Here is a 15,000-nt window from a genome sequence, read left to right as displayed (position 1 = left end):
TCATCTTAACAACTGCCTTCACTTCATCCTTCCTTATTTCTCCTCCATTTTCCTCACTCATCACAGTCATTTTCTTAGCATTTCCCACTGTAACTATCTTTCCCTCTCTATCCTCCTTCACATTAAGCAACTCCCTAAAATATTCTGCCCATCTTCCCCTTACTGCCTTCTCTTCCATTATCATCTCTCCATCTGCACTTTTTACCTTTTCTTCTCTACTTGATTCGCCTCCTTTTCCTCTCTTAATTTCTTTCCAAAACATCTTTTTATTACTTTCAAAATTCTCTGTCATACTCTTACCCCATTTCACATCTGCTCTCCTCTTTGCCTCCTTTACCTTTTGCTTTACTTCTCTTTTCTTTTCTTTGTTCCTCTCATATGACTCCCTCGTCCTATTTTGTAACCAATCTGTGAAAGCTCGCTTCTTCTCTTCTACAACCTTCTTTGTTTCCTCATCCCACCATTCACTACCCTTCCTTCTATTTCCTCCTGTCCTTCTTGTTCCACACACCATCCTTGCACACTTTGTGACTCCCTCCTTGAACCATCCCCATTCCTCCTCCACACCTAGCTCAACTCTATCCTTCACTCCCTCCCACTCCTTCAGCTTCTTCTTGTACTCCTTCTCCTTTTCCTTTTCATTTAAAGATTTCACTCTAAGGACCTCCCTACCTTTTGTCCCTTTCCTCTGTCTCCATCTATCCTCCACTCTCAACTTACCTTCCACCAAAAAATGATCTGATATTCCCCCACCCTCTCCCCTTAGCACATGTACATCCTTAACTCTTCCTATCATAATCCTATTTACCACTACATAATCCATCAATGCTCTATCTACCACCCTTCCATCCACCACCCTCTCCCATGTGTACTTATGTTTGACTTTCTTCCGAAACACTGTATTTGCTATCATCAACTCTCTTTCTAGACACATTTCCACCATCAACTCTCCACTACGATTCTTTCCTGGAACTCCACATTTCCCAACCACTCCATCAATTGGACCATTTTCTACCCTAGCATTAAGGTCTCCCAGTACTATTACATTGACATTTCTCCCTAAATCCTCTATGCACCCATTTAAATCTATCCAAAAGGTCTCCCTTTCTTCTACACTCTTCTCACTGCCAGGCCCATATGCACTTACAAAGACCCACATCTGCTTTCCCAGTTTCACCTTCATCCACATTATCCGTGAGGAAACCTCCTTCCACTCCACTACACGTTTACCTATCTCTTCACTTACTAGAATAGCCACCCCTTCCCTCCCTCGCCCTCTCTTCACTCCTGATAACCTCCCACTTACACTCCCAAACTTACACTCACCCTTCCTTTTCAACTTAGTTTCACTCAAAGCCAACACATCCATCTTTCTTCTCACAAACATACTACCTATCTCTTCCCTTTTACTCTCATCTGTACCACATCCACGCACATTAAAAGACCCAAACTTTAGGGTGCTGGTCGGAAAACTCCCAGACCCTCTTATTCCTTTAGTTTTTCGTTTAGGAATGTCCCCTGTGGGGCTACAAGGAGAAGGATGCCTAGTCCCACTCCCCGTCCCTTTCTTCTCGCCTCTTACGATCCAAATGGAAATATTTGGTGGCAGTATTCTTTTCCCCCACCACAGGGAATTCCCCCACCACAGAAAATAAATACTCAGAGAAATGGTACAGGACAGCAGCAAGGGGTTTGGGGACAGCATAACGGAGGGACAGTCGTAGTATAAAAGTGTCATCATTTCTCTATGAACAGATTTTTCCTCTATCATAGACAAAATGATATGTGGCTCTGGTCCGTAGGGGCGCCCCGTATAAACCCTAAAGTATCAACTGCATGCTACTTTGCCACAATAACAAGCAGCCAATACCCTACACGGGGTATATATATGTATATATATATATATATATATATATATATATATATATATATATATATATATATATATATATATATATCGGGGGCATGCCATGTTGAATGACATTTAGAGTTATATTGTATTTTGAAGGTCTTTCTACCACAATGGTCGTGGAGGATGACACTACGCCACCTCATCATGACTTACCATCAGCCTCCTGCTCAAGACCTAATTCCAGCCAGAGTCGCCCCAGTCACCCGCTACTTTACGGAACACCTGAGCCGCTGCACTTCTACACTAGACCTCTTTTCTACGGGTCAAGACCTCATATCCACAATCCATCAGATTCATTAACAGCTACTTTTCGGGAAGTATGTGCTTTCATTGTTAAATTTGCTAGTCCCTCACACACACACACACACACACACACACACACACACACACACACACACACACACACACACACACACACACACACACACACACACACACACACGCACGCACGCACGCACACACACACACACACGCACGCACGCACGCACGCACGCACTCACTCACTCACTCACACACACACACACACACACACACACACACACACACACACACACACACACACACACATATATATATATATATATATATATATATATATATATATATATATATATATATATATGCAATAAAAACACCAGGAGCGTGTGTTCACAAATGCGTAAATAACCACTAGGAAAAAGTAAACTAACGAAGCAGAGCGCTTTCGTGTAATTACATCTTCAGTGCATCTGCACTGAAGATGTATTTACACGAAAGCGCTCATCTTCGTTAGATTACTTTTTTCTAGTGGTTATTTACGCATATATATATATATACGCCCATGTATTCTTTATTTCTCTACACTACTCCCGTAAAAATGAGAATATCGCTCTACCCAATTTGTTATGTTTTCGCTCAAAAGCAAATTTGTTTTATTTTGGATAATGAAAATAAAGAAATCGACAGTGATAATTGTAATAATAAACATAGCAATGATAATAATGATAGTCTGTAATAAACTAAGATACCTATTACTTATAAATTACAAAAATTCTATACATTATCAAACATGTGAGACATCAACACAGATCATTATTTTTTAATTTTTTCATACATAAACCAATAATGTCCACAAAACTCTTGGTAACGCTTATCAGTCTTTGTGAGCGCCGGGACCAACGACGTGGTCCTGCAAGAAGGACGTCAAAGAGGGTCGTCTCCCTAATATCCATCTTCTAAATCTGTCAACATCCTCATCTTCATTTGGACCTGGTCCAGGATCTTCCTGTAACAGCTTCAACTGCATCTCATCCACCTTTTCACACAAGGAGAGCCGACAGAAGGCGACTGCTCCCCTCCTACCACTATAAACCAATGACATAGAGTTAATCCCGCATTAAGACAGCACAAACAATCCATTTTCTTTCCAGAAAGATCTATGGGCGGGATCAAAGACAGTTTCCATTTTTTTTTTTTTTTTTTTTTTTTTTTTTTTTTTTTTTTTTTTTTTTTTTGAGCTGAGGGTTTCCAATCGGTGAAAACTGAGGCAACAATTTGTGATTGGTAGATAAATGTTTCTTTTTCCGAAGAAGTTGGAAGGATGAAGGATATTGCTGGCTGTACCAACATACTTCGCACGATTTATTCAGTAATATATTCTACCTATCATATAGAATCAACCAAACCAGAGAGGACATCCTTTTATTTATTTATACATATATATATATACACACATATTCATATAGTTTCAGCATTCTCACCACAATCTGGAGCTAAGTAAGATTAATTACATATATTAAATCAACATGTAAACGCACACATCGCGTTCAAGTACACATCGTCGATATGACGTCATATTGTTCTGTTTCCTTGAACTGTTTATATAACTCACAAACCCTTCCTTAAATAACCTTTCCTTTTCATAATTCAGTAAGCAATTAGGTAACATGTTGCAATTTGAGTCGTGATTCTTATGTGTGTGTGTGTGTGTGTGTGTGTGTGTGTGTGTGTGTGTGTGTGTGTGTATCTGTGTGTCTGTGCGCTTACCCCCTTCCCCTCACAATTAGCATTGAGCTCTTCCTTCAGTCTCTCTCTGCTGGAGGCTGACCTTCTACTTAATTCTAAGCGTCTTCTGTTTATTCATGTTAGTTAACATGAGGGAGATGTAGGAAGTGAGAAGATCGTCCATTTTGTAGCCCAAGGAAGTCTCACACAAGAGCTTTGTTCCACGGACGAGGTTCCCGATGGTCATGTGGAAATAGGTGTTCCCTGAAGACCAGTTGCTGATGCGGGTGAAGGGGTTGGTGACCAGAATCTCCTGCAGACGAGAAAATGGGAAGGAACATTAACTCATTTGGTAGAGAGAGAGAGAGAGAGAGAGAGAGAGAGAGAGAGAGAGAGAGAGAGAGAGAGAGAGAGAGAGAGAGAGTTATAAGGAATCTCAGTAAATCGAGGAGGTACTGTTAAAAGGTTACCGGGGATTCACCCTAGTACTTACACTAATGTTTGTAGCACCTTGTTTAATCGACTTTTGAACTGTTCAATGGAGGAACTGTTTACCACGTCCTTTGGTAGTCTGTTCCAAGTGTTAATTTATAGGTAAGAAAGTGACCAACTTTGTCACAACAGTAACGAGGGAGATTGAGCTTCCACCCATGATTGCGAGTGGTATTTACGACGAAACTGAAGAGATGTCGATGGTCAATATTTATCAAATCCTTAAAGGATTCTAAAAACCTTTACTAACTGCCCTCACAATCTCCTGGTTTCTATAGAAAGAGCCCCAAAGCCTTGAGACGCCTCTGGTAGCCCATGTGTCTAATGGCGGGAATAAGTTTCGTTGCTCATGCCTGAACTCGTTCTATTCTCTGTACGTCCATCCTCAAGTTCGGCGACCAGAACTGGATGACGTAATCCAGATGGGGACGAACTAGAGAAATGAAGAGCATCAACACTATTTCTTGGTTCAGGTAACGAAACTGTCTTTTGATGAACCTAAAAGCTTTTGTGCTTACTTTTCTATTTCAGTACAATGTTTTGAGGACTTTAGGCCGCTGCTAATCAAGAGACCCAAACATTTTTCCATTTCTGTACTTTTTATGTCATGTCCCAGAAAAGAATAGTCTGGCCTCTGGTTTGCGTTCCCGATATGTATCATCTTGTACTTATCCAGATTAAATGGTATCAGCCATTTCTCAGACCATTCTCCCACTTTCTCTAAGCATGACATTTGATCCCAACTTTGTGTCGTCCTCAAACTTAGCTATGAGGCTCACAATTCCAACATTTATATCATTGATAGAGATGATGAAGAAGAGCGGACATAGTACAGATCCTTGAGGTATCCCACTGGTGACAGACCAGCTAGACGATGCCCCATTAGTGACTACACGCTATCTTCTAACTTTCAACCAGGCTTCAATCCAATTTAACACTGCTCCTCTAATACCCATGGCTCGAACTTTCGACATTAACGCCTTAAAAGGTAACTTATCAAAGGATTTCTGGAAGTCGAAATTAAGTAGGTCGATTGTTCTATTCCTGTAATTTTCTTGAAGCATGACGTAAAGAAACTCAATCAGGTTGGTTAAGTATGATCTGTGACGCTGAAAACCACGCTGCGAGTCTAATAACAGGTTGTTTCCTTCCAGAAACTCGACTATTCTATCCACAATGACACCTTCCAGTATCTTCCCTACTATGGAAGCAAGGCTGATTGGTCGGTAATTCCCCAGATTGGCGCGATCCCCTTTCTTAAAGACTGGAGTCAGGTTTACCTCCCGCCACTACCTAGGCACTTCTCCTGTCCACAGAGACTCATTAAAGATCTGTAGTTGGTGGAGAGCCACTTGCTCAGTAACCTCCCGCAGTAGCTTTGGCAGGAATCCATCTGGACCGGGAGACTTGTTTATGCTAATTATATCTAGTCTAGCTAAGACTTCGATGTTCGTACACTGAATATTCCCCATGGACTCTCCCTCGTGTACCAGAATTGGTTCAAGGATTGCCCCCTCTACTTCCTCTGTGAATACTGAAGAGAAGTGTGTGTTAAGAATATCAGCCATCTCAAGGTCTGCGTTCTGAAGTTTTCCACCACAGTCACGCAAAAGACCAAATTTGTTTCTGCTGTTAACGTATCTAAAGAACTCATTGGGGTTAGCCTTGCAAGATGCGGTCACTTTCTGCTCTTCACTGCTTTTTGCTGCTTCTGCTATCATTCTTTTAACCCGCCCGCGCAAGCGGATGAATTCTTGATGGGCAAAACCGCTACGGTTTGCCTCATAGCGGCGATAAGAAGCTTTCCTGTCCTTAATCGCTCTTACTATCTATCGTGTAAACCATTTAGGTTGCCGACGTTCTTCTTTGAATACTTTATTTGGTACAAAATGTGCCTGTTGTACCAGAAAGCGTTCACGGGATGAGTCCCATGGCTCCTGAACGTTGCCACCTAGATCAGTTGCAAATAATTTGACAAAGGAAAACGAATTAAGTAAATAAAAATCGATAAATAAACAAGTAAATGAACGAATAAAAGAATAGAGAGAAAGATGAATAAATAGATAAGAAGATAAAAAACAAATAGATAAATAGATAAGTAAATGAATAGTGGAATAGATAAACAAATAAAAAATAGATTTATAAACAAAAATCCTCACCTTGGTTTGGGGATGAATGAGGGAGACGCCCTGCTTGTTGATGGCGATGAGGAGGTGCTCCGGGTAGTTGGGGTCCGTCGTCTGCTTCACCTCGAAGAAGGCCGATCCGAAAGTGGGCCACTGGTAGATGATCTTCAGGAAGGCGATCTTGGCCTCCTCAGGACTCATACCTGACGGAGGAGGATATCGAGAAATGTTACATTGTCTTTTTGTAAGAGGCTCGTAGATATAGTTAGATAAGTGAGGAAGAGTGGTAGATAATGAGAGTTTAATTTTTATTGGATCGGTTGTTTGGTAAACAACATTTCAAAGGGGAGAAGGCGAGGAATTGCATAACTTTTCTCTAAGTGTTATGTTTATAAACAAGTGCATGGGGACCCAATTTCATTGCTTTTGATGATGTAGTGAATTTGAGATTGCTTGAGTAAACAATATTGCATACGGACTTGTAACGGCGGATCTGATTGAAAAAAGAGTGGAGGAGAAAATTCAATTGGTTCACGATTGTAAGATCAGGCCCTTAGGGGAGGTTCTTAAATATAAATTTAAAGATTATTGAACTAAAGAAATCATGACGTCACCTCAGAATGGATGACGGACAGGCTGAAACATGAGATCAGGATGAAAAGAGGACTTTACATAAGAATAAAAAAAAAGGGGGGGAACACACCTTAGATCCAAATATAACGTTATGGCAAGACTAATTAAAGAGAATACGCACACAGCGAAACGTAACTATGAAATTAAGGTTGCCAGATAAGTGAGATCTAACCCAAAGGGCTTCTTTCCTCTCTACAGAACAAAAAATATAGAAAGGATAGGCCCAATCCAAAATAACGAAAATGTCATGATAGAATCGGAGGAAAAAATAGTGAAATGTTTAACAAATATTTTCTCTCGGTGTTTACTAAGGAGAGGTTAGATAAGGTACCTGACTGCGATCCGATTTTCAGTGGTGATGAATAAAGTAGACTACCTAATATCAGCATTAGTAAGGTAGAAATAGTCAAACAGATTGAAAGACTTAAAGCTACAAAATTCCAGGGTCCAGACTAAATATTTCCGAATTTGAAATCTACGACTAGTTGACAGAAATGTTTAATAAATTGGTAGATACTGGTTTTGTATATTAGGTGTCAGATAACAATGATAGTTACGATGTTATTTACCTTGACTTTAGCAAAGCGTTCAACAAGGTGCCCCACCAGAGGCTCCTAAATAAGATCAAAGCCCATGGCATAGGAGGAAAAGTGTTAGAATGGATTAGAGCTTGGATTAGTAACAGAATACAGCGGTTCACCATAATTAGTGTAAAATCCAGGTTGGGGGTGGGGGGTTTCTAGTGGGGTCTCCCAGGGCTCGGTTTTGGGTTCCTTGTTCATTATGCACATAAACGACTTGGACAATGGGATTAATAGTGATGTTAGCAAGTCTGCGGACGACACTATAATAGGACGCCTAATTAGGTCAGAAGACGACACCGAGATTCTGCAGGATGATCTAAACAAATTGTTCACATGGTGAAACTTCAATACTTCAAAGTGCAGCGTGTTAAACGTAGAGCTGCACAACCCCGAAAATAGATATAGCATAGATAACACGCATTTAGAGAAAACTGAGTGCGAGAGAGACTTGGAAGTTCTAGTAAGTCTTGACTTCAAATCCAGGAAACAGTGCATTAGCGCCAGGAATAAAGCTAACAGAGCATTAGGTTTCATTGCTAGGATGGTTATGAATAGAAGTGCAGAGGTAATTATCAAACTATATAGCGTTAGTTAGACCCACCCTTGACTACGCAGTTCAGTTTTGGTCTCCGTCTTATAGAATGGGCATCAATTCACTAGAATCAGCCCAGAGAATGACCAAAATGATACATGGGCTCAGAAATTTACCTTACGAAGAGAGGCTTAGGCACCTTAACTCACACTCTTTGGAAAGACGCAGTGCGAGGTGATCTAATAGGTGTTCAAAGGGATCAAAAGCTTTGACAATGGTGGCGCAAACAAGGTCATCATATTAAGACAACAGGGCAGAACTCACAGTAATGGATTTAAACTGGACAAATTTTGATTTAAGGAGGAAATGGGCAAGAACTGCAATAGTGTTAATAACCATGTAGTGAGCACTGAAACTATCAGTTTTTTTTAAGAAACGGTCAGACAACTTTATGGATGGGGATGACAGGTGGTAATGGACATGGAATTGCCTAGTATAGGCCTCATGGTCTTTTGCATTCTCCTTCATTCTTATCTTCTTGTTCTTACGACCTAAATTGAGTGTTCTTGACGGGAATGCTTAAGTGTAGCAGAAAATCAGGCTGTAATAAGTTGAAGAAGAAAATAAAGAAAAATCGTCACAAATCTAATTCACCTCGATTGAAGACTATAACTGAGACAAAAGAAATTTGATAGTGGACGATTGGAGGCATAGGGCCTACCGACTAAAATTATGAGTGACAATCGTACGTCACAAAGACAGTGATGAAAGGAAAGTAGAAAGCGATGGACGTATTAAACGAAAATAAAAACACGAAATCATCATCATCATCATCATCATCATCATCATCATTACTATAATTAGTACAAGGAGTACAAGAAGAAACTGAGAGAAGAGTGGGAGGGAGTGAAGGATAGAGTAGAACTAGGAATGGAGGAGGAATGGGGATGGTTCAAGGAGGGAGTAACAAAGTGTGAAAAGTTGGTGTGTGGAACAAGAAGGATGGGAGGAAATAGAAGGAAAGGAAGTTAGTGGGGATGAGGAAATAAAGAAGGTTATAGAAGAGAAGAAGCGAGTACAAAGAAAAGAGAAGAGAAGTAAAGCATAAGGTAAAGGAGGCAAAGAGGAGAGCAGATGTGAAATGGGGGAAGAGTATGGCAGAAGATTTTGAAAGTAAAAAAAGACGTTTTGGAAAGAAATTAAGAGAGGAAGAGGAGGCGAATCAAGTAGAGAAGAAAAGGTAAAAGGTGCAGATGGAGAGATGATAATGGAAGAGAAGGCAGTAAGGGGAAGATGGGCAGAGTATTTTAGGGATTGCTAAATGTGAAGGAGGATAGGGAGGGAAAGATAGTCGCATTGGGAAGTGCTAAGAAAATGACAATGATGAGTGAGGAAAATGGAGGAGAAATAAGGAAGGATGAAGTGAAGGCAGTTGTTAAGACGATGAGAGAAGGTAAGGCACCTGGTCTAGATGGATGCCATGCAGAATGTCTGAAAAAAGGAAATAGAGTGATGGTGGACTGGTTGGTGAAGCTATTCAATGTTTGATTAAGAGAGGATAGAGTGCTGGAGGACTGGAGGAGTACCTGTATAGTTCCACTCTACAAGGGAAAAGGGGACAAGTGTGAATGTAGTAGTTTCAGAGGGATTAGCTTGTTAAGTGTAGTTGGGAAGTCTTATGGGAGGATCTTGATTGAGAGGATTAGGAGAGGAACAGAGGGAGTAATTGGTGAGGAATAGTGTGGATTTAGGACAGGTAGAGGTTGTGTAGATCACATGTTTGTGGTAAAAAAGATATGTGAGAAAGCTATTGGAAAAGGTAAGGATGCTTTTTGGGCTTTTATGGATCTGGAGAAGGCTTATGACAGGGTAGACAGGAAGGCACTGTGGGAGGTTTTGCAGATATACGAGATAGGAGGAAAGCTTTTAGGAGCTGTCAAGAGCTTTTACGAGAGTAGTAGAGCATGTGTCAGGATTAGAAATGGAGAGAGTGAATGGTTCGAGGTAAAGGTGGGACTTCGTCAGGGATGTGTTATGTCACCCTGGCTGTTCAACTTATACATGGATGGGGTGGTGCGAGAGGTAAATGCAAGGGTGGTGGGTCAGGGATTGGAGATGGTTAAAGAAAATGGAGAAAAGTGGGAGGTGAGACAGCTGTTGTTTGCGGATGACACTGTGCTTGTAGCAGGATCAGAGGAGGGGTTGAGGAAGTTGGTGACAGAGTTTGGGAGAGTATGTGAAAGAAGGAAATTGAAGATAAGTGTTGGTAAAAGTAAGGTGATGAGATGTACAAAGGGTGAAAGTGGCAGCAGACTGTAAGTGAGCATTAAGGGAGAGGAACTGGAGGAAGTGGATAGTTTTAGATACTTGGGTGCGAATGTGGCAGGAAAGGATGGAGTGGAGGTGGAGGTGGAGGTAGAATGTAGATTGAGAGAAGTGAGTAAATGCCTTGGTGGATTAAAAAATGTAATGAGAAATAGACATTTGGGAATGGATGCTATAAGGAGACTGTATGAAGTAGTGATTGTGCCAACAGCACTGTATGGGGCAGAAACATGGAACATAAGAGAGGAAGAGAGAAGGAGTTTGAATGTGTTTGAGATGAGGTGTTTGAGAAATATGATGGGGCTGGATAGAGTGAGAAATGAGGAGGTAAGGAGGAGAACGGGGATGGTAAGGGAGCTGGGAGATAGGGTTGATGAAAGAGTATTAGGATGGTTTGGACACATGGAAAGAATGAGTGAAGAAAGACTAGTAAAAGAGGTATGGAAGGCAGATGTGGAGGGAGTGAACATGAGGGGGCGTCCTATGATGAGATGGATAGATGGGGTTAAGGGGGCTTTGGGGAAGAGGGGAATGTCTGTTGAGGAAGGACGGGAGAGGACAGAAGACAGGGGTGAATGGAGAATGGTTGTATATGGATGATGTTGTGATACATGAGGTGGAATGGGCGGGGGATGGGGGGTGAGGTAGTATGTGTGAGCAAAATTTGCCGTAGCCCGAAGGGATTTCTCCCCAACTTCTCCTTTTCTGCATGGGGGAACGGAGAGGGGGGGGGGGGTCGCCAATTTAATGAAGCGGCCTTGTTGTGGATGTGCTGTGTCTTGCGACACTGTCTCTGACCCAGGGCAATGGACAAGGTGCAGGGATGACCCGTCATCCAGGAGGTGCTAAGATAAGAGGGAGAGTGGAGGGGGGTGGTGTGTATTTAGGGATGGAATTGGTGGGAATGGATTTATGCCTTTTTCTTCTTGGCTACCTCCCTTGTAAGGGGGAAAAAAAGCCTTGGTATATGTATGTATTGTTGTTGTTGTTGTTGTTATTGAGGCTGTGATACATGAGGGGGTGTGGGTGGGGGATGGGGGGTGAGGATGTATGTATGAGAAAAAATTTGACGCAGCCCGAAGGGATTTCTTCCCGTCTTCTCCTTTTCTGCATGAGGGGACGGAGAGGGGGGGTCGCCGAATTTATGAAGCGGCCTTGCTGTGGATGTGCTGTGTCTTACGACACTACTTCTGACCCAGGGCAGTGGACAGGATGCAGGGATGACCCGTCATCCAGGAAGTGCCAAGATAGGAGGGAGGGAGGAGGGTGGAGGGGAGTGGAATATATGGGAAATGAAATGGGTGGGAGTGTTTTCTATGCCTTTTTCTTTTTGGCTACCCCCCGTGTAAGGGGGAAAAAGCCTATGGTATATGTATGTATGTATGTATCATTGTTGTTATTATTATTAATTATTATTATTATTATTATTATTATTATTATTATTATTATTATTATTATTATTATTATTATTATTATTATTATTATTATTATTATTATTATTAATTATTATTATTATTATTATTATTATTATTATTATTATTATTATTATTATTATTATTATTATTATTATTATTATTATTATTATTATCATTATTATTATTATTATTATTATTATTATTATTATTATTATTATTATTATTATTATTATTATTATTATTATTGTTTTTGTTATTATTATTATTATTATTATTATTATTATTATTATTATTATTATTATTATTATTATTATTATTATTATTATTATTATTATTATTATTATTATTATTATTATTATTATTATTATTATTATTATCATTATTATTATTATTATTATTTTCAGCTCAGGGGCAGACCTGGGCTAAAACGGCGTTTCGATCCTACAGGTATGTCACAATTAAGAAAAAGTTAAGGCTTTCGCTGTTTCGAAACAGCGAAACAATCCTGTCACTATTACGAAACTCCTTGAGGAAGACCCTGGAGTATTTATGCGGGTGGGGTCTTTGAAACACCTTGAGAAAGACCCAGGAGTATTTATGTGGGAGGGGTCTTTCCTTACCTGCGTTCTGGTTGTAGTGTTGGACAACTATTCTCTTCCAGTCATTGGCACTCTGCGTCTTGATAAGGTCAGCAGGTACAATGTCCCTCAGCATGTTTCTAGAAAACGTAAACAAACGAATGAATGAATGAATGCAAAAAGATAAAAAAACAAGTAAGAGCTTCTTTAGCTGTATAGTGTATACATAACAGTTATGAAAACGGTGTCCTCTTTTTCTATATTGATTGTGACTGAATAGAGGTACTTTTTTGCGTTACTGTGCTCCTTCGTGTTGTGTACTCACGGTATGTGCGCTAGTTCCTGCTTGCTTTCTCCGAAACGAACACGGTAAACTAGAGCAGCTAATCTAGACGCTTCGTCCTTTGAGCAGCGGTGGTACCCTAAGACATATATGCAACGTTAGTATACATGAAATCTACTGAAACTCGATTTCTATTTGTTCATTCTATGGAGATGATGTAGTGAATATAAACACAAGGGGACATACACATACACACACACACACACACACACACACACACACACACACACACACACACACACACACACACACACACACACACACACACACACACACACACACATTCACAAGTAAACAAAAGCACACGCATACCTCTGAGCAACTTTGGTAGTTCCTGGTGGAAATGGAAGATAATATCGGCATTGCGATCCTTGCCAGGCACCGTGTTGGTCCAGAGCTTCTTCATGAAGAAGACCTGGTATGTGAAGTGAGGTGTCGTTCCTGCTGGTGGAGTCCCCCAGGGATCACAGGTCAGGCCACGTGGATGGAAGAGGTGGAGGCGGAGGCGGAGGAGGAGGAGAAAATGAGGCTTTGGTCAGCATGCGAACAATGAAGCCACAAACCAAAAGTTAGTGGTGGTTAGTGGACACTTGACGATATAATTCAATATTGAAAAATTATCTCCAGGAGGAGCCTAAAGAACAGCAATGAATAAGTATAAGATATGTGACGAAAGACAAGGTGAGAACCCCAGACTCTAATGTATTCTGAATCGATTACTCGAATGAAGAAACTGCCTACCGTCTCTGGACGGTCGAGCCTTTCTTATCCAGTCGGTCAGGTGTCTGACGAAGTCGAAGAAGAAGTCGCCCTCGGGGACGGAGATGACCTTGTCGGCGATTTTGACGAACAGCGAGAAGCCTTCAGGAGACTTGAGGTTTAGCCGGTGAGCAATACTCAGGCAGAAGTCCTTCGCTCGCGTCGATGAGTCCACCTCGAAGGCTTCGTCTGTGTCGTCAGGGAAGTACACCTGGAATAGGAGGTCACGTAAGTAAGACTAGCCAACAATCTCACCTGTGGACATACTGGAATGCTGGAATGGTTTAGGCATATGGAATTAATGAGTGAAGAAAGATTAGCAAAAAACTGCGGAGGGCAGTGAACTTGACGGGAAGACCGAGAATGGGGTACATGGATGGGGCGAAAGGGGCCGTGGTTATAAAGGGAGTGCCAGTCGATCCAAGGTGGGGGGGGGGGGGGTAAAAGATAGGTGTGAGTGTAAGGTGGTTGTGAATGGATGAGAAATTGACATGACACGAAGGGAGGAGGGTCGTCATGCAATGAAACAGTGAAGGTAAACCAGCTTCGGCTGTCGGGCCCTGCCGTGGAAGTGAAATGCCTTGCTCTATTGCTTTTGGGCATATAAGTGGGCAGGAGACAAGGATGCCTCTTCATCCACAATTAATTTAAACAGAAGGGACAACAAAAGAGTTTTTGGATGAGTGTGGGATGGATCAAGGGTGGGAGATAGGGTTGATGAAAGCCACCTGGCTTAAAAAGGGGGAAGGACCTTTTGATATAAGCATAAGTGCACGCTATCTCCACAGGGAAACCGTGATAAGTAATACAGAAATTGTCGCAGAGGAGAAGGACCTCCAACGTCTGACCATCCTGGAGGTTGTAATTATAGGAGACTTACGGCCTGCTATTAATGTGCAAGCTAATGCTTTCTCTCTCCTTCCCAGCATGAACCCTACACGTAGGAGACATTTGACCACACAGACACCCCACCGAGGCTCAGAACACACACAATCACCCCATGTAGACCCAAAACTCATGCTTAAAACGATTAGCTAGGCTGAGGTATCAACAAAATAGCACTAGTCAAGCTGAGTAGAATCAAACGTGACCTCTCCAAGATTTGTCTTACTTCGTATTTATACAGATCACTCATGTTCACTCCTTCTACACCTCTTTTACTAATCTTTCTTCACTCATTCTTTCCATGTGTCAAACCATCCCAATACTCTTTCATCAACCCTATCTCCCAACTCCCTTTCCACCCCTGTTCTCCTCCTCACCTCCTCATTTCTCACTATACCCAGCCTAGTAACCCCTATTATACTTCTCAGACACC

The 15,000-nt window shown here is 41.3% G+C and overlaps 1 protein-coding gene across 6 annotated transcripts in view; it reads right to left on the bottom strand.

Annotated features, from left to right (window-relative positions):
• Positions 1 to 2,848: 2,848 nt before the first annotated feature.
• Positions 2,849 to 15,000, bottom strand: part of ck (unconventional myosin-VIIa ck) — a 163,733-nt gene continuing 151,581 nt past the window's right edge. For all 6 annotated transcript variants that reach the window (XM_076212676.1, XM_076212673.1, XM_076212674.1 and 3 more), the window contains 6 exons: positions 13,665 to 13,893; positions 13,236 to 13,364; positions 12,906 to 13,002; positions 12,623 to 12,720; positions 6,547 to 6,716; positions 2,849 to 4,208 (listed from right to left, as the gene is read on the bottom strand). In XM_076212676.1, the coding sequence (XP_076068791.1) occupies positions 4,002 to 4,208; positions 6,547 to 6,716; positions 12,623 to 12,720; positions 12,906 to 13,002; positions 13,236 to 13,364; positions 13,665 to 13,893 (930 nt within the window). In that variant the 3' untranslated portion in view covers positions 2,849 to 4,001. The remainder of the gene's footprint in view (positions 4,209 to 6,546; positions 6,717 to 12,622; positions 12,721 to 12,905; positions 13,003 to 13,235; positions 13,365 to 13,664; positions 13,894 to 15,000) is intronic.

The sequence above is a fragment of the Oratosquilla oratoria genome, chromosome 30 (genome assembly GCF_046742065.1).
Source record: "Oratosquilla oratoria isolate Oo_2021 chromosome 30, ASM4674206v1, whole genome shotgun sequence".
NCBI lineage: Eukaryota > Metazoa > Arthropoda > Malacostraca > Stomatopoda > Squillidae > Oratosquilla > Oratosquilla oratoria.
Note: the sequence above shows the minus strand (reverse complement) of the source record. Positions and strands in the feature narration are given on the sequence as shown.